At 46.0% G+C, this 19412-nt stretch overlaps 1 protein-coding gene and 1 non-coding gene across 2 annotated transcripts in view; one reads left to right on the plus strand and one right to left on the minus strand.

Annotated features, from left to right (window-relative positions):
* The window catches only part of LOC115327629 (SEC14-like protein 4), a 68599-nt gene that overhangs the window by 23783 nt on the left and 25404 nt on the right, over nucleotides 1-19412 (plus strand). Inside the window, exons 2-5 of the mRNA XM_029988667.4 lie at nucleotides 6259-6325; nucleotides 9351-9394; nucleotides 10915-10977; nucleotides 11048-11141. Of these exons, the coding sequence (XP_029844527.2) occupies nucleotides 6259-6325; nucleotides 9351-9394; nucleotides 10915-10977; nucleotides 11048-11141 (268 nt within the window). The remainder of the gene's footprint in view (nucleotides 1-6258; nucleotides 6326-9350; nucleotides 9395-10914; nucleotides 10978-11047; nucleotides 11142-19412) is intronic.
* Nucleotides 7974-8045, minus strand: Trnaf-gaa. Its single transcript has one exon. It is a non-coding gene; the product is annotated as a tRNA-Pro (tRNA).

Consider the following 19412-nt stretch of genomic DNA (forward strand, 5'->3'; position numbering starts at 1 on the left):
ATATCTTTTCTAATCTACCTAAGTTTGGACAGTGTCCTAGGCTGGCAGAAATTTTTAGATTCGCAGAAAATCTAAATTTAGCTGAATTCTCACTTTACTAAACCAGCTTACTTGGATTTAAAAGTCCCAGCTCTGCCGGAACGTTAAGGTTACAAATTTAACGTTTTAATCGCGTTAAACTATTCGACAATACTGAGGCTCCAGTCTAACTTAAATTTTATCCTAACTGAAATGACAACGTCACCTCCAGTGAGATGTATCCACGAACGTTGGCTATCTGCCAGAGTCGCATAATTGGTCCATGCACCCACAGACCTCCGGGATTAACGTTTGATGCTTATTTCCCATTCATACATTACACACCTACGTGTATATGACTCAAAAATTTATATTTTAGCGTCTCCGCTTTAGCACGCTCTACGTCACGAAGTGTGGTGCACTTTGCGTCGCACACAAAGATCATCGAGCGGGGCAGGAGGGAACATTTTGGCAACCGATGGACAGCGATGGCCGGCTCCTTTTCCACCAACCCCCTTCGTAAATAGTGTGCGTGAAGATCTGGTTTGACATTCAATGGGCCTCTACGTAGCTTCTCACCCTGACGAATCCAGACACGAAACCATAGCCAGGAAAAAGCACCCCGTTCTTGTTAACGACTCTCGCATATTTATCCGGAAAGACGTACCTTGGAGACCCATACAGAATTCATACAACGGAACATTCCTTGTCGTCGATAAATCACCCAAATTTTACACTCTGCTACTCCAGAAAAACGTAAGACTGTCTCGGTCAACAGACTCAGATCAGCCTCTTTATAGCGCAACTCTAGGCGCCCGTTTCCGCGTTTCGCAGCGTCGCCGTCGGTGTCGGCGACGGCATCGGCGTAACCTTCCCGCTAAATTTAGTGGGAAATTGAATTGATGTTGAGGTCACGTGACATAAATTTTCTCGCTAAATCTAGCAGAGAAACGAAATTTGTTCATGGGTGACGTGGCACGAAGTCATGTGACGTCGTTTTCCCCGCTAAATTTGGCGGAGAAACTGAATTGGTGTTGGGGTCACGTGTCGTCAATTTCCCCGCTAAATTTAGCGGAGAAACTTAACGAGCTAAATTTAGCCGAAAAATTTTTAAGCCAAAATGAGGAGGAAAGTTTTCAGCTAACTTTAGAGGCGAAAGGTTCACTGCAAAAATTGGGTGAGAAAATTATCCCGCTAACTTTAGAGCGGCGATTTGCCCCGCTAAGTTTAGCGGGTAAAGGAGGAGGAGGGGAGGGTACGGAGGTGCATACCCTCCCCTCCCTACGCTCCCCTCCTCCTCCTGAAGAGCTGCGTTGTATCTTTGCATTACAGAGATTTGTAAACGTCTTTGATTGTTCTCCTCCTTTAATTTGACAATAGCGAAACTTGGAGACCGCCTCACATCAACAAGATACTTCGACTATTCAAACGGCTATGCGCGACCAAAAGCGTCGCTGCGGTCAGCTTTCCACGATTGGCCAGACCATGGGCATATGAGCATTGTCAGATTGTCAACTTTGACGGTGTTAGTTCCGGTTGCGATGGTTCCTAGCTTCCACTGTGCTTTTTAAACACACCATCGGACTCGTCGTCGCACCTGCTGGTAAGTAGCCAGGGTAACAACTGGTGACGTCACGGCGAGGCAAATCCGAGTCGTGACGTCACGGATGGAAACCATTAGAGGGCGCCACCGAAATATCTCGGCGCTAGTAGCCGCGTGTCCAAGAAGGGAGGGGGGGAGGGCTGGAGTGGGTGGTTGGCTAGTGTGGCTGGAGTGAGAGGTATGCTCGTTGCCTACATCGATCCAGTAATTCAGGACGGAAGTAGATGGCACGCTCATCGAATCAGATTAAAATGTACGCCTAGAAACGCGCGGATTTTTCAGCGCCGGCGCATGTGCTAGGATCATCTGGTCGATCACGACCAACTTACTGTAATCCTGACCTGCCAACAGAAGAATGTGCCAACGCGATTGTAGTACATGGCTGCGGCCGCAGCGTTTCGTCACGCTATGACACCGCGGCGTTGCATAAAGGCATTTTTTGTGTGTGTTTTCTTGGGTATTCGCATATCAACCGAAGGCGCGCAAAGCGCGGTAGCCTCAACTAATCCTTATCTCCTCGTGGTCCTCGCGGGATCAAGTCGTCAGTGGGTGGTCGCGTGACAGACTCGTCACTAGAGGCGCCACATGGAGCGTTGACCCCTGAGCTGGCGATATAATTTCGGGCCGTCCCACTAGATGGCGCCATAACTCAGCTGTTCAAGGCGTGCTAGAGATGCGTGTAGTGATAGGCTTGCGCGCGTCCGACGCAGTCGCAAATTATTTATAAATGGTTTGCTTTCGCTCCATTATTTAACGCAAATAAACTAAATAAACCACACTACAATCAAAGCGCCCCTGAAGATAAATGGAGAGAAAAAACAGCGCATAAACTGAGTTCTGTTTCACACTACAGGGTGTCGTAGAAAAAATCGCATAAAAAAGCCAATGAACAGAGTGCCATGAACGTTTTCACAAAGGGGCCTTTACGTGTTGCCTTTGTCATACTAAAATGTTGTGAGTGTAGGTCGTCGGGAAATGTTCTAGGAAAGAAAAGCCTGTTTGGTGCCCCATGCGCAGGAGAAAAACAAGAACAAACAGGTTGGCGCTGCTATTCGTTTATGGTATCACACACGCTCGGATCTTCTGAGTCTGCTTTAAGGCCGGTTCTCACATGCAGCGAAGAGCTGATGTAGCACTCCTCACGTGCCGTCAGCTACTTATCGTCAGCCAAGAGCAACAGTTTTCACGGTGGGATACAAAGCTGGTGAACGCTCCCGTCAGCACGCGCTTAGCGCGAGGTAAGCGCTATGCTTGTAGCGCTTCGCTGCATGTGTGAACAGGCCTTTAGGGTGTTTATCTCCAAGAATTTTTAAAGTTTTTGCATCATTTTGTGTTATATGTAAGTAGCAGCGTCAACCCGACGGTTTGCTTCCATTTTACTGCAGCGCATCGAAAAAAATAACTTCTTATTTCCTTTTTCCCCTTTTTCCCTGCATTTTTTTTTTTTCAGACCTTTGCACTCACCGATTTTGATCATGATCAATGCACCGCCTAAAATACCTTTGTGAAAAGTTTCATGGCACTCTCTTTGCTTGCTTACTTATACGATTTTCTTACGCCCGAATTGTCTCGAGAACGACCTGTAAAGGGAAGATGAACAACAAGAAAAAAAACATACCCCTCTTTAGGATTGCGTTGAACTCCAGTTTATGAAATCAATGTTACAGTACAGGGTACAGGGATGCTAGTGCAGTCTTCTTGAGGGAGTCGGTCCAGCTAGGCCAATCAGAAGACGTCGCCCACTGCTTCAAGTGCGAGCTGCTTAGAGTTCACGCACTTTCAATGAGCGAGTCACGCGCGCCTGGACAGAGCGTACGTCTCTCAAGAGATCATCGGCGCCTGCAAGTTTTATTCAGTAGATCATGTTCCTTTCAGTGACCACTGCCTTGTTTCTTTTATGCTCTGTTCACCTAGAGAATCTCCTAAAAAGTGCAATTGGGATTTATGAAAATTTAATACAAAGCTTCTAGAAGATAATTCTTTTCTAAAGAGAGTGCGTGAGAGTCTCGACGATTTCGCTAGCAGAAAAGTGGGAGGCTTCGGAGAAAAATGAGGATTATAGAAACAAGACTTGAAAATGAGAGCACTTGAACAGTTCAGCATATTGAAACACGAAAAACAAACAAAAGAGTTAAGCCAACTGCTACAAAGGTTGCTGGTGTCGTACGCCCGGCATTTCGTTGATGACATAGTCAGTTTGAAAAAGAAACTTGAGGCTCTCGATACGGAACGGTACATGGTGCGCGCGACTAAGACGGTTATCACTTGGCGAGATACCAATAAAACGAGCTCTCGGGATTGAGAAGACGTACGCCATAAAATCAGCGAAATTTTGTACCACACAATTTTATACCAGCGATAGAAAAATAATCGAATGCGCATTCGTTCACTGATATAGATCTTTCCATCGCTTATCACGTGGGCGAAAAATGCTGAGTCACTGAGCTGTGGACGCATGCGCAGCGTCTAATATACCGCACAGCAGAGCAACAGCGCATGCTCAGAAGGCGTTCCACAGCCCAGCAGAAAAAAATGGCAGCGCACAGAAGGTGATTTTTGCAAAGGTCAATAAGGAGCTTCTTAGTTTTCGTGCCCCCGATAAAGACGGATTCCAGACAAAATTTTTGCCGTTAATGCCAAAACTAGAGGACGACGTCAGGGAAAGGTTAGAACAGCCAATAATGTTGGAGAAAATCGAAAAGGCGATCGAAAATTTAAAAATCGGAAAATTGCCCGGTTCGGGTGGTTTAGGAGGGGAGTTCTACAAGGCTTTCAAAGACCAAATTGCACCTTTTTTGTATGGAGTGTTCAGGAAAGCGTACGATTTGAAATGTTTGCCTCCATCTTTTTTTCTACACGCACACCATTTTTATTCCGAAAAGTGAGGATTCTTTACTATGCATTCATCTATTAATATCTTTGTTCGGTTATTTTCCTAGAAATGTGTTTCATTGGGTAGGGCTGTAGATAATGGTAACCTTTCCGGCGCATCAAGTCAGTTCTTTTGCCGTCAAACGTGGTTGAAATTAATGATGAACGTGGTCAGATGCATCATAGTATTTTGTTCCGGGGGGGGGGGGGGGGGGGGGGGGTCCTTGACAAAATGCTTTATGAGGCGGAGGGGGAGAGGAGGCCCCAGCAAATGGAAGGTATCGGGGGGGGGGGGGGGCACGGGTCCCCCCTCTGGATGCGTGCCCTTTGCACTCACCGATTTTGAGCATGATCAATGCACCGCCTAAAATATCTTTGTGAAGATTTTCATGGCACCCTCTTTTCTTGCTTACTTATACGATTTTTTTACGCCCGAATTGTGTCGAAAACGACCTGTAGAGGGAAGATGAACAACAAAAAAAAAGCAAAAAAACATACCCCTCTTTATAATTGCGTTGAACTCCAGTTTATGAAATCAATGTTTTCGCGATTCAGCAATGAAACCAGATGTTCGCCTTTCGTCAACTGACGAGAGACCATGACACACTTTTAAGCGAAAGGCCCATGGCAGCCAGTGCTCGTAGCGCACGCGCGTTCTCTGCCCAAAAACCTCGAACAGGTAATTTCTAAAACAAAAATGTAAATGTCTTCAAAATTTTTCAGTCTGCGGTCTCCTAAGAAGGTCTGGTGGACTTGGCCTAATGAACTCAGCTGACGAACTGGGAATGTGTGCGTTGTGCGCGCGTGTGTGTGTGTGTGTGGGGGGGGGGGAGGATAAATTACTAAGTAATTACGCAAGGACCGTCGAGCGGCGCGAGAGAGATGAGCTTGAGCGTTCGTGGCGACCGACGAACAGCGCTAGCCGGCTTCTTTTCAACAACCTCCTTTGTAAGTGGTGTATATAAAAAATCACTGCTGCGTGGTGCGCGTTAAATACCCCAGGCTTGGAATTGTACTGCACTGGCTAAATTGCTAATTTATAATTGAGACACCCGACGCCCATTGGGGTTGGTTAACTTCTAACTGTGTATACACACAACACAATTAAAATTAGTGTATATAAAGATGTGGTTTGCCATTCAACTGGCCTCTACAATATGAAAGAAAATATTTAAGGTGTCCGAGGGTTGCACTGTCGTGTTAGTTTCCCCAAGGTTCGCCAGTGTGGTACTGCGTCAGCCAGTGTCGGGGTCAGTACGGTGGTGCTTACGGTGACATGCAACGTCGAAGGCAGTAAGCCACTAAAAAAGCTTCGCGATTTTTATAAAGTGCTGTATTATGGCTTGTGTTTCAGTCGTCAATGTCCGAAAATGTTGTATTGTCGTAACTAAAAGTAATCAATTGAAAGGGGTGTTTAATTCATCCCAAGCAGTGAGAGGAAGCGTACCAAGTAGGAAATTCCTGCCACTGACGTTCACTCGCTCACACTGATGGCGGATTTACAACCAGTCTAAGACAGAGATTCGGTCCTAATTATGTCCGACGTGAAACTTGTGAAGTCACTAGCAAACGCCTAACGAGCAGGCAGAGCGTGCCTAGTGTACATAAAAACTGTGTAGCGTTTAGACAATTTCTTACCATTCTTGCACCTTACTTGGAACGTCCGTGGACCGGAAAGACGCCATGCCAACGTACATTGTAAATATCTCTTATTATAGCGTTACGGTTTATCTCGAAACGTCCCATTCTTACTTGTCTTTGTCCAGTTCCGGACAGCCATAGCGGATGTTCATGGCAAGCGTACGGACCGTTTTCTGCTGCGATGGCTGCGAGGTGAGTACTGCATGCCGAAGCGACCCATGTTCTTAGACCTATCAGTTGACAAGCTCCATTGAAAAGTGCAGGATTAGAATCGCATGGAAGCAGCCGTATTGGAATCACGTGACGCTGAATCCCTGAACTCGTCGCTTCGCTCTTCCTTCCGCACCTTGGCGGATGCATAGCATTCATGTTTTCGGTCGCGTTTCGCCGCGTTTTTTGCCTTACTCCGTAAAGTGTCGTCCGATACTTACATTTTCTACCTATTTGTATTGTATTATTATGTGCATAAGTTCTGCAGCTACTTCTGTAACGCGTGTTTTGATTATTTTCACCGTCGGCGTACTGGATACGAGGGAGGAGGCTTCTTGCGCAGGTGTGGGATGATGTCAAATCACCGAGTCCTTATTGGTTGATTGAAAAAAAAATAGTGGGTAGTCGTCAAGGCATCTAGCGTTGAGGTCTATACCCACAATCCTTTCAATCAAAGCTAATCAGAGTTTGGCGTCATTCGGACGTCGCCACTTCTGCGTTAGAAGCAGATGACTTGCTCTCCGAACATGAGGCAGAATCGACGTTAGCACTGACACACATTGACTATATAAAGGGCTAAGAGAGCGCGACGATCCGAAGGCCAACTACTAAAGACAATTCATGTTTGCTTACTAATAACGGTGTATCTTTCAGAATAAGAAGGGCAAGATATATTTATGATCAAGCATTTAGGATCCTTTGGAAGGGGACAAAACTAGTCAGTGATACTTTCAGGAAACACGCTATGTGTGTTTCCTGAAAGCATTGGGCTTTGTATTCATTACAGAGTGAAAGCAGCTGCGTTTTATTAAACAAGGGAACTCATGTATAAGATAGGTAACGAAGGTTTAACTTGCATTTTTATCTCACACTAGGGATAATGCTATACGTTAATATGAGGTGATTCATTGATTCATAATATCGCACCTACATGTCTTCGACATTCTTAATTGGTTCTTGCGATAAAAACATTAACTTTATTGGTTCATTTGCGAATGTCAATAGACTGTTCACCTTGCTCGGTTCCGTGTCTCTTGTCTTTGAAATGCTGTAAAGATTTCCTAGCCCATTTCGATTAATTTATTATAACTTAAAGGTTGTGGCTTCACGCAGAAGAACCTGTCATAGAAAGCTTGAGTGCCTAAGGTTCGCAATACGGGACGCCGAAAAGAAGCCGTCTGCATGAAAATCACCCAAGCGCAACGTGGTCGGTGGCGTATAGGAAAATTACTTTAAGTAGCTGCCGACACCGAAATCTACAAAGCGCGTCTGTTCAAGCAAATAAAGACACGTCTACACAGGTCCGTGAAGTGCTGCGTGGCGTTCGACTCCGGCCAAACTTGACGAAGACTAATGTCACATGACAATTAACAGGCCTATCAGTAATCTGATATATTGACTGCGCCGTAAACAAATGTCCATATAACAGAAAACTTGTTTCCTAAGGTCAATATTGGGAAATGCTGTTAACGAGCACTTTAGCAGGATTATAATGCAATTAAATGCAAAGGTGCAAGCGAGCTGAACAAGAATGACGAAAATAATCCTTGGAGAAGGGTAACAGGAGGGACATAGGAAAAACACAAATATTAAAACATAGCTAGGTGACTGGTACGCGACCGAAAAAGTCCGCCTGGTCCGGGTATCGAACCCGGGACCTCTCCATTCCCAGTGGAATGCTCTACCACTGAGCTAACCGGGTTTAGATGTTAGTAGAGCAACAGGTTTTATCAGCTCCTACCAGGCTAACACCAAAAGGGGTGAAAGACTTCCCCCTCTGGTCTGGTCTGGGGGCGTATCAGATGGGTCATGTCTGGCTCGCCAAGATGAAGAATTCGGAGGCCAAAAGCAAGCTGCTTCACGCCGGCGAACTTTAGGTCAAGGGTCGGTGCTGCCTAGTGATTGACCCATACCGGCGGGATATCAAGGTGAAACTTCACTGGTTACCATCGACGTGCCCGTCTGCACCGCCCGTCGCGCCTTCGAGCCGTACTGCGAGGTGAAGGACGTCGTCCGAGAGGTTTGGAAGCGGGACGAGCTCGTCGGCGTTGAATCTACGACGCTGACTGTCGCCTTGACCCTCCGCCAAGATGCATCGCTGGAAAATTAGCCGCACCAGCTCCGTTTCTGTGGCCACTCGGTACTGGTGGTGGTCCCCGGGCGCTCGCCCATCTGCCTCCGTTGCCAGCGCGACTGTAGGGCGCCCTGGTGCTCTGAATGCCGAAGTTTCGGGCACGAAAAAAGAAATTGTGTCAAGACGTACGCTCGCGTCACTGGCAGCGACACCGGGCCGGAAACGTCTGAGTTGATAATGGAGGAAGAGGAGACCAAGCGGGCCGCAGCAACGGTAACACCGCCAGTGCAGCTAGTGCTCAGCCAGGCAACTATCGACAATGGGATTTTAAGCGCGGCGTTACTAGAAGCACCTCCTGCACGACCGTCCCCGAAGGCAACTCACGAGCAGACCCAGGACGCCATTCCCAAGACAGTTAAGAGTACTCCAAGCGACCCCGAGGGAACGGATAAGCACCGAGATCCTGCTGTCTCCAAGCAAGACAAGGTCCCCACGTCCATAGAAGCCGACGCTACGGCGACAAAGCGTCGGCTGGACGACACAGTTTCCGTCAGCGGGGAACATCTACCGAGGCGCTTCGAACAAGAATGGCACGGTGAAAATGAGAAAATAGGGCGGTATAACTCCGCGGCTTTGGTGCCCCAAGTTTTCGATTTGAGATGCACGTCCAGCCATTCAGTTAAGTTGTATACTACTTTAATAATCACTCATTTTTCCCACCAGCGAGTCATTCTGTGACGGCTTGAAGCTGAGCTAGTTCGTTGTTCGCTTATATATGGTGCAAACTGAAAAAAATGAGTATGTAACATTTCTTCTTGTTCAGCCGGCACCAGATTTGTATGAGTCATTCTGTCCTGGTGATTTGGTGTGTCGTTTCTCGTGAATTGTCTGAAGTGTGAGGTAGGGTGATCGTTTTCACTCTCCTACCGGCAGCTCGAGAGTTCGACGTGTCCAAGGCCGAGGACATGTTTCGACGGGTGAGTCCTCCTAAAGCAAATCACATACATATTGTATCCCCAGACGTATGACGTCACGAAGAGAATAGCGTGGAAAGACTTAGGAAGGTATAATGCAGCGAACGTATCGGTCGTTCATGAGAAAAAATAACCATGTTTTTCGGCCCTCGTTAAGGATGAGTAAACTACGCTGAAAGCCAAAACTCAGTCAGATAGTGACGCTAGCGGCAGGGGGCTTATATCCATTTTGTTTTTTCACAAGTACCCTTTGATACAGGCGACGTCTTGTTGTCAATGTGGACCTTTAGCAAACCGTTGCCGTGTTCGGTGTACCGCACTACTAGAGCTTTGAAGCATGTTTTTAAGTGCGCGCCCGACCGCGGGGCGCGCGCAACTTGCTTCAAAGGCTCCGGTAGTGCGGTACGCCGAACACGGCAACGGTTTGCTGAACGTTCCTAATATTTTGTGTTCCGTCACAACCGCTACCGTCACATTCCAGTAGAGCTTGAACTCACTGTGATGCAAAATATATGCACGCGGGCCGACATACACGAGTTTCTTTTCTCGTGAGCACGGTTCATAGAATCGCACAACAACGAAGACACCAATGAGAGATGTTTCAAAATGACTGACTCTGCTGGTCTCCTGCAGCTGCTGTTATGAATGAATGTAGGGACTCGCTGCGAAATAAGCTACAAAAATCGTCGTGCGCACGCAGCCACTTCACGTTTTATAACGTAATATAGTGGTAAATTTACCCCGGTGCTCGGTCGAAAGCAAAAAACAGAGTCCCCAACTTCCTGCACCTATTGGGACATGGCGTAGGAAGTATTCACTTTGGGCTTCTGCGTTGTGCGTTCTGTGTTGGAGCGCGCCATCGAAAAAGTCAATATTGTTAAACATTTTCAACAAAAAAATAACAAACAGAACAAAGAAACTACGGCTTAAAATTTTTCAAGGTAAAATCCATTACGTAAATACAGAATAGATGAAACTTTTAGGATTTGTAACCACCAATTATTAGGGCTCATTTTAGTGGAACTCGCTCAATCATAGGCTCAATTCAAAACAACCAATATATGCTATAATATAACATCAGCTATGTCAATTTGCAATCTGAATGGGTTATTGAGCTCCTCTTTTTCATTATTAGAAAGCTGCCTCAACAGCGAAAAATGCGGAAGTCTTGAAATGCGACAATTCAGATAAAACAAAAGGGGGTCAAGTAGAAATAAGAAAGCAACGCATCTTCTATGCTCATTGTTTCTATTTGTTCTACGTTTCGCAAAAATGAGACGGCGAGAACAAACCGGATTTTCTTGCACAATAAACTTGAAAGGTGTCTGTGAGCACTAGTCAACAAAGTCTGAAAATACTTTCGTGGTTCCTTTTTCAAGCTGGTAGACTTGCCCCCAAACCAGACGGGTCAGTCTTTTAACACTTGCCACAGAAAGGCTTTTTGGATATTTCAGTGGCCGTTTTGTAACCACGTAGAATTCTCTGTGATCGCTTTTACACTGGGGCGGCACGCTCTACCGCAGGACGTCGAGTGGAGGTCAAAGAACGGAATGGGCAGCATCTTGGAGGATTACCAGCCGCACGAGGTTAGTTTCGAGACGCGCAGTGTCCTTCAGACGTCCCACGGTAGCTTCGTTGCTGTTACGCGTCGTGCAGCTGATTCAGCGTTACTTCCCTGGCGGCCTGCTGGAATGCCATTCCGAGGGACACCCGCTCTTCTTGGTGCCTATTGGGAACGTCGACATTAGAGGTGAGTGCGTGCGATCTATCAGGCTTTGATACAGCTCGCTCGCTGAGCTGCCTGAGAAACCAACACAATAAGGCCGTTGTATGGCGCCTGCAGCGCGTCCCCGCGACTGGCGTGTTCCCCGCGTCCTCAAATCTGGTCCCTCGACTCTTGTCTGATGACGTCATGGAAATTTCATTTCCTGTCGCGTTCCTGGTGGCGGCACAACAGCGGTGGCGGATACGGCAGACGCCTTTTCTACTTTGGCTCGCTCTTCGCTCGACACTCAACGGACGCTTCCGCAACCGCAAGCTTGAAGGCCGCGACGACGGTGACGTTGGCGTTCGCTCATTTTTACCGTAACTTCTACGACTAGCCGTCGGAATCGTGACATGCCATATCGTGACAAGGCTGGTCCCGTGGCGTAATTTGATGTCACTTCGAGACCACTACTGACGCATGGACTGTGTAAGAAATAACACCTAGAAGACAAGGGCTGCACCCTTCCTTCCTCAAACGTTCTCACTAGTGGATCCACACAGTGCCGCCTGCCTTGCGTCAGCATCGTTGTGAGCACGTGTTGCAGCGTTTCATAGCCTTAACACACGGCGACGCGAAAACGGGCGTGTCTGCCGCTCTGTGGCGGCTTTCGCGGCGTTTCAGCGTGTTTACCGCTTGGGGCAGGTCGTGAATTCACTAACGATGACGTGTTACGCAGGCCTCGTCTTTTGAGTGATATTGGTAGGGGACACTAAAGGCACCAATCAAAGACCGGTTCCTGGCACCCTAGTCATAGTGCTGGATTTTATACATCAGCTAGTGAAGGCCGGCGCGAGATACTGATCAGGGACGAGTGCTTCGTAAATGTTCGGTTGGGTTCGTGTTCGATCAGCGAGGAATGAAGATTCAGCCGAGCGTTGTTGCAGCCCTTGTGTCCAATCTGCGCATCCCGCTGGCGCCCGGTGGTGACGTAGAACGTTTACACCAAGGCCTGGTTACCAGGGAGGTGTCGGAGAGAGTGGCCTCCTCTCCGACTTCCGTTAGACTTCTCACCGAACGCTCGGGGCAACAAAACAAGAGAAAGAAAGAACGACACCATATTTAAATGAACGTTCAGGAAACTCACAGAAGGCGTCGCGGAGATCCCAGAATAAACCGCCTGGTACGGGGCAGGGCTTTTTATATTTTTGTAGAGTATACGATGAGGTGGGCAGGGTAACTTGCCACAGCCGTATTAAAAGACGGTGGACGCGTGTGTTCCCAGTATAAATTATTTTCGCACTCACAAACCTCGAACAATCCATATTTGGGCGAAACCAGCTGAACATACAAATATCAACCGTAACAACAAATGAGAGAATAAATTAAATGCGCATTCAACCGCTGGACTACCAACTATTTAATGAGAGTCTACTTCCTCTTCAGCTAGCTCTGTTTGTTCTATATAGTGCGAATTTTGTTGACAATTTACATGATTCAATTAATAAAATTATGGTACGTTTCTCAAATGCTTCAATAATGTTACTAGGCGACTTTAATTATCCAAATATTTTATGGTCGCACGAATCTTCTTATCTTTGTCCCTTTTCTACCGAGTGTAGCAATTTCTTGAACATGTGTGCTGATTTCAATCTCTCGCAAGTTGTAACCCAGCCAACCCGAGTTCCGCCCACATCATCAAGTGTCTTGGATCTTGTATTGACCACCTCCCCAGACCTTGTCAGGCCCATAACTTACTTAACAGGTTTGAGCGGTCATTCTTTGCTTCACTACACATTGAACATTCCTGTTCCTAATCAAGATAACCACTATAAATGTATTAGAGATTATAAGAAGGCGGACTTTGTTGCTATTATTCGTGAGCTATGTCTGTTTCTGGATAAGTTCCTACAAGGGTTAGATGAGAGATCTATAAATATGAACTGGAATTTATTTAAAAATGAAGTGGCTTCACTCACAAATACGTTCATACCATTGAGAACCATCAGATCAAACCGGAAATCACCGTGGTTTAACCAGTCACTGAAAAGGTTGTCAAACAAGAAAATAACGCTTGTTTCGTTCCGCGAAATCATCCAATTCCCAGTCTCGTTGGGACACCTACCGATGTGCAGCTACTAATTACAAAGTAGGACTAAAAGAAGCGAAATACTCATTTTTTAGTCAAACTTTACCTTCCGTACTCACACATAATCCTAAACAATTCTGGAATGTTGTAAACAAGACTGACAAGCATGCTATAACACTTAGATGTACAGATGGTACAGTAGTTCCTAGCAGTCAATGCGCTAGCATTCTCAACGCGGTGTTTGTTTCAGCGTTTTCTAGTAATTTAAATGCTACTTACACTGCCTGTCACACTTACGAGTTTTTTCCAATGGACCCAGTTCTTATTGACACAGTTTGTATTGTGAGAATAATAGAAAAACTGAAGATGTCGTCATCCTCTGGTGTCGATGATATCAACTCTAAATTTTTGCTTAATACTAAGATGTTGAGCTCTATAATCCTGAGTAAACTGTTTCAGTAGTCTCTTGATACAGGTAGTATACCAGATGATTGGAAGATCGGGAAGGTGATTCCTTTGCACAAATCAGGTGAAAAGCATTGTCCAAATAACTTTCGACCCGTGTCACTTACCAGCATTCCCTGTAAAATCATGGAACATATCATTTACTCCCATCTTGCAAACTACTTAGAGTCCAATTCTTTTTTCAATTCATCCCAGCATGGGTTTCGTAAGTCATTTTCATGTGAAACTCAGCTTTTGTGTTTCACACATGATCTACATTCTATTCTTGATCGTGGATCTCTGGCGGACTGAATAATCCTCGATTTTTCAAAAGCATTCGATAAAGTATCTGACGAACTTCTCTTTCTCAAGCTGACTAAACTAAACTTAGACACCAACGTTCTTGCATGGTTGCACACCTTCCTCACTAACCGGTCCCAATTCGTGACGGCTAACAATATCAATTCTGATTTATCTCCAGTTGCCTCAGGTGTGCCCCAAGGCTCGGTTCTGGGGCCCTTACTTTTTCTCATTTATATTAACGACCTGCCCACTAATATATGTTTATCCGTGAGTCTCTTTGCCGATGACTGCGTCATTTATGGCGAAATTAACAGTGATTCTGACATCTCACTTCTTCACTCAGATATTAACAGTGTTTCTGAGTGGTGTGATTTGTGGAACATGAAACTAAACATTAATAAGTGTAAATCTATGCGTGTTTCCCGTCTTGATAATCCTTGTGCTTCTTATCGTCTAAATTATCTCTCTTTCGAAACCGTATCATCGTATAAATATCTGGGTGTGCATATATCTGCTAATCTGTCCTGGCCGTGTCACTTTGAATATATTGTAAATAACGCCAACCGCATGCTTGGATATCTCCGAAGAAATTTTTGTCTTGCTCCCAGCTCATTAAAATTACTTTTATATAAAACATTAGTTCGTACTAAATTGGAAAATGCAGCTTCGGTTTGGGATCCTGGTCAAGAATCGCTTATCTTCGAATTAGAAGCGATTCAGAACCGCGCATCTCGTTTCATCCTTTCAAATTATCATCGTACATCCAGTGTGACCGTAATGAAGTCTAGCCTATCATTACCTCTTCTTTCACAACGTCTGTGCTTGTTTCATAAGATGTATCATAATAATCCGATTTTAAAAGAAAGACTACTAACAACACCTCATTACGTTTCAGCACCCATCGATCACCGTCATAAAGTTGCCATTCCTTCTTGTCGTACTAAACATTTTTATGAGTCTTTTATTCCTAGTGCCTCAACAATGTGGAATCACCTTCCCGGAGCCATTGCCGAAATCCCTGATATCGAGTGTTTTAAAACTGCCGTTTCCAATATTTTTTTGTAAAGAGCCATAACTACTGTATAATATTTTCTGTTGTACGCTGTATGTTGTGTTGTACTTTTTAATACCCACTCCCCTCTGTAACGCCTCTGGCGCTGAGGGTAAATAAATAAATAAATAAAAATAAATATCTTCTTCCTTTGTTTCTGCATTCTACTTTTCATGAGAGTCTTCTTCAACTAGCTTATGCTTCCTCCTCGACTTTCTAATTGTTAGAAGTACAATCGCTTCGCAGGAAAGTTTACCCTCTTTGGATAGGGAGACTTACCATGAACTAACGCACTCGTCTTATTTTTATTCCATGGCCAAGGCCTCCAACACCTCTCGGGCGAACTGATTTCTGTGGCGCCTCAAGATGGTCACATGCTTGAGATTGACCTTGCGCGAGCATGCCCGACAATGTGCGGCTAGGTTTCTTGCTGTCGTCAAGCTTTTTAGATTGTTCGTATCTTCTGTCGCTAACGCAGCACCCCGTTTCTCCCGTGTAGCACCGCTCGCGTATCAAGGGAACATTGTAAATGACTTCCTCTTCACACGGGGCGTATTTGGTCTTGTGATTGATCCCGCATATATTTCTTCTGTTGACTTGCGCCTGGTTCACTTTGCGGCACATCGAATAGGCTTTATTTGGCGCCGTGCACACCACTTGTACTTTTTGGCGACTCGCAATATTTTTTAATCTTTATGTGATCCCATGGATATACGGGACAACAGCTAAAGGTTTATGTGTCTTTTTTTTTTCGTTGCGGAGTCGATATGGTCGCTAGTCTTCTTTATGTTATGGCATATTATTTTTCTCATATGGAGGCCAAGACGTGTTGGGGGTTGCCAGCATTCTGAAGTCTGGATACTTCTGTATCGAAGTTTTGTGTGATTTGATGTTCACATGACATTTTAGTCTGGATGAGAAGGCTGTGGCGGCCACTCCCTGCTTTACGGTTTTGGAATGTTCGGAGATAAAGGGAGGAACCCTTTACTTAATCCAGCTTGGTACCTCTAGCATATATGCCTTTCTCTGAGTTCTAATGCCAAATTAAAATACGTGATGGTTTTTCTAATGGTAAGTTTATATGTGCAGGTGAGCCCCATGCAACATTGTTGGACACTCCTCAGAATGGTATTGAGGCACCCGTCATTTTGTTTGTCAACTTCCGTAGCACACAAACTTATGAAATCGTCCACAAACCGCAATATTGCCGCAATGCTTGAATCTTTGATGGCTTCTTGAATGGCAAGTCCACACACACTGAGAAACACATCACTGAGATAATGAGCCAATTGGGAACCTATGCAAAGATACCAAGCCCTATTGGGTAAAGGGTTCGTCCCATTCATATCCCAACTTTCCAAAACGGTAAAGCAGGAAGTAGCCGCCACAGCCCTGTCATCCAGCCTAAAAAAGTCATGTGAACATCAAATCACACGAAGCTTCGATACACAAATACCCAGACTTCAGGATGCTGGCTGCCCCCAAAAGGTCTCCGCATCCACATGCGAAAGAATATGCCATAACGTCAAGAAGACTAACGACCATACTGGCTCCATAACGAAAAAGAAGGCGCATAATCCTTTAGCTGTGGTCTTGTCTATCCATGGGATCACACAAAGATTAAAGAAATATTGCAAGCCGACAAGAAGTACAAGTGGTGTGCTCGGCGAAAAATAAAACCATTCGATGTGCCGTGAAGTTAGCCAGGCGCAAGTCAACAGAAGAATTGTATGCGGCACCAATCACAACATTAAATATGCCCGTGTGAAAAGGAAGTAATTTAAAACATACCCTTGACATGCGGGCGGTGCTATCTCGGACTAACGGGGGGCTGCATTAACGACAGAACGCGGGAACGTGCGAACAACCTGAAAATATTGACAACAGCCAGAAATTCGGCCACATATTGTCGCGCATGCTCGGGGAGAGTGAACCTCGAGCATGTCACTATCTTGGGGCGCCACAGAAATCCGTTTGCCCGCGAGGTGTTGGAGGCCTTGACCACAGAAGGGAAAAAAGGCGAGTGCGTTAGTTCATCATCAGTCTCCATATCAAAAAGAGAGAATACGTTTCTGCGAGATGATAGCACGTCATCAAATAGAGCTCGTTGAGTTTTTTACTTCGACACTTCATCCTTCATTACCTTAGAAGCAGATTTCTAAGCGTGTGTTATATTTTTCTAAAGCAGAAGACGAGTCAGTACTTGACGCGCTTGAGATGCTTGATTCTTTTTATACATGTGCTCTGATGGGTCTTCTATTGATATTCTTTGAAATTCTTTAAAAGAAAGTCGTGCTTGAATGTTTACGAAGGTTTATTTTTAAGGAGTATCAAAATTACCAGAAAACATAATCCGTGGATAACTCGCGATATCTTGCATCAAAAACAAAAAAAATCAATCGTGCCAAGAAGGGCAAAAGACGTTTAAATATTCATGAAATGCGTACAAGACAGAAAGCTATGATTCGCCTTGCAAAACATAAGCATAACAATATAACTTTGGATGCGTTCCTTAGGGAATACCTCGATAAGTTTTGGAGGGCTTTGTCCCCGGCTCGAAAAGATATTTCCAAACTTGTGGTTGCAGACAGATTATTTACGGATGACTGTGACATCGCTGAAGGTTTCAATGATTATTTTTGTCTGTTTTCACCTTAGATGACGACATTATTCCTCGTTTAAACGTGCCACCCAACCTATCAGCGTTACCCAGACTTGGACGTAGTTCAACTACTCTACTCAAACTACTGTAGTTTAACTACTTTTCCGAGTAACTTGGTAACTTTCAATTACAACTTTATTTGGGTAATTAGTAGTTGAATTTAACTACGTTTTTCAGGTAACTTCTACTCAAATTACTAACTACTTTCGAAATTTAATCCTATTTTTTTTTTTTTCATCACAAAAGTTTGAGTGCAGAAATAAATAAGACGCTGGCAGATTAAGTGGTATTCCCGAATAGGGGCCCCCTCACATTCCGTTCCACGCACTTATAGTTGGTAGCCGTAGAAACTGCATCACAGGCGTCATTGGGCCAAGGTGGCGACGAGCAGCCAAAACATGGCACCGGCGCGCACAAACGTAGACAGAGATGCTTAACAAGCCTAATCCGGTAATGCACGCAAGCGCCGCGCCTCCAGCTGCAACCGTGAAAGGCGGGGACACTCCGAAGGGGGTTGTTGTTTTCATGTTGTGTGCCTTTAGTGAGTTCTGACTCAAGTGGTAGGATCCATGCTAGGCGCCACTGGAATGACCTCGCAGCTGGGCACCTGTTCCCATGGTCGCCTCGTCGTCAGCGCATACTCCCTTGCAAAGCCGGACTCCCCCCCGCACAAACGCAGACACGGGTAATCCGTTCATGACAGCACTTTCCCGCTTCCAACTGCAACTGTACGAGCGCCGATGCTTGTTCACGTAATCCTTCTCGTCCTTCTGACCTTCCACGCCAGGGAGACCTCCTCTTTGTTGAAAACGTTTTATGGTGAATTCCACTCGCAGATCTGGAACGCTTTCCAAAATCCGCGAGGGAGGCAAAATTCCGCTCCGTGGAACCCGCTCCGAATCGACGAGGGGAAGATAAACTTGCATTTTTGGAGCGACCTTCCCCACACGCCTTCTCCCTCCGCCGTACAAAATGGCCGCCTGCTCGAACTCGACCAGTCCCACCAACGCCTCAGCCGGCTGATCTTTCCGACGACCAGTGACGACTGTCACTGCTTAGCTGCAGAAGTAACACGCGACACAGTCCGGGCGAAATTATACGTACCACGGCGCCCATGTCACAAATAACGAAGAGGTCCGCGCTCGGCACCGTCACATACCTTCCGGCCGCCTCGAAGCGGCGGGGCACGGACAGCAATTGCCAGCGGTGGAGTTCAGGTTTGTAGTATGACTTTAATAAACCCAGAGGTAACAAAACATCGCTTGCGCGGTCGTTGCCTAACCACTTCTTGCTTTATTTTACGGGAAAACGCCGACGGAATGCAGTGTAAAAAGGTAAACAATCACTGGCTGCAGAATGAATAGGCCTAATCTTGCGTCTGCCTCCGGCTTTTCTGGCGTTCTTTTTCTCGTTCTTCCTCTCGCGATCACAGACGTCAGCGCTTGCGGTTTGCCACGCTCCACATTCCCGGCTTTTTATCCGTGATCTACGCTAAGTAGGAGCGTTCGAGCCGTCACAATCCAGAGTAAACAACCGACGCACCCGAACAGATCCAACTCCACGACCCGACCGGCCCGCCGATCTCTCCAACCTCACCGCGCATGCGCACCGCCGATTTAGACGGAAATCACGTGGGCCGCTCTGCCAACTTCCGGAGAGATCTGTGAAATCCCGCAGAGCAAGTTCGGCGGAGTCTGGGGCGCTCCGTGGAGCGGGCACTGCCAGAGATCTACGAGCGGAACATGACCAACTTGAGCCAGATCCGCG

The sequence above is a fragment of the Ixodes scapularis genome, unplaced genomic scaffold (genome assembly GCF_016920785.2).
Source record: "Ixodes scapularis isolate PalLabHiFi unplaced genomic scaffold, ASM1692078v2 PGA_scaffold5__190_contigs__length_132052651, whole genome shotgun sequence".
NCBI classification, from domain to species: Eukaryota; Metazoa; Arthropoda; class Arachnida; order Ixodida; family Ixodidae; genus Ixodes; species Ixodes scapularis.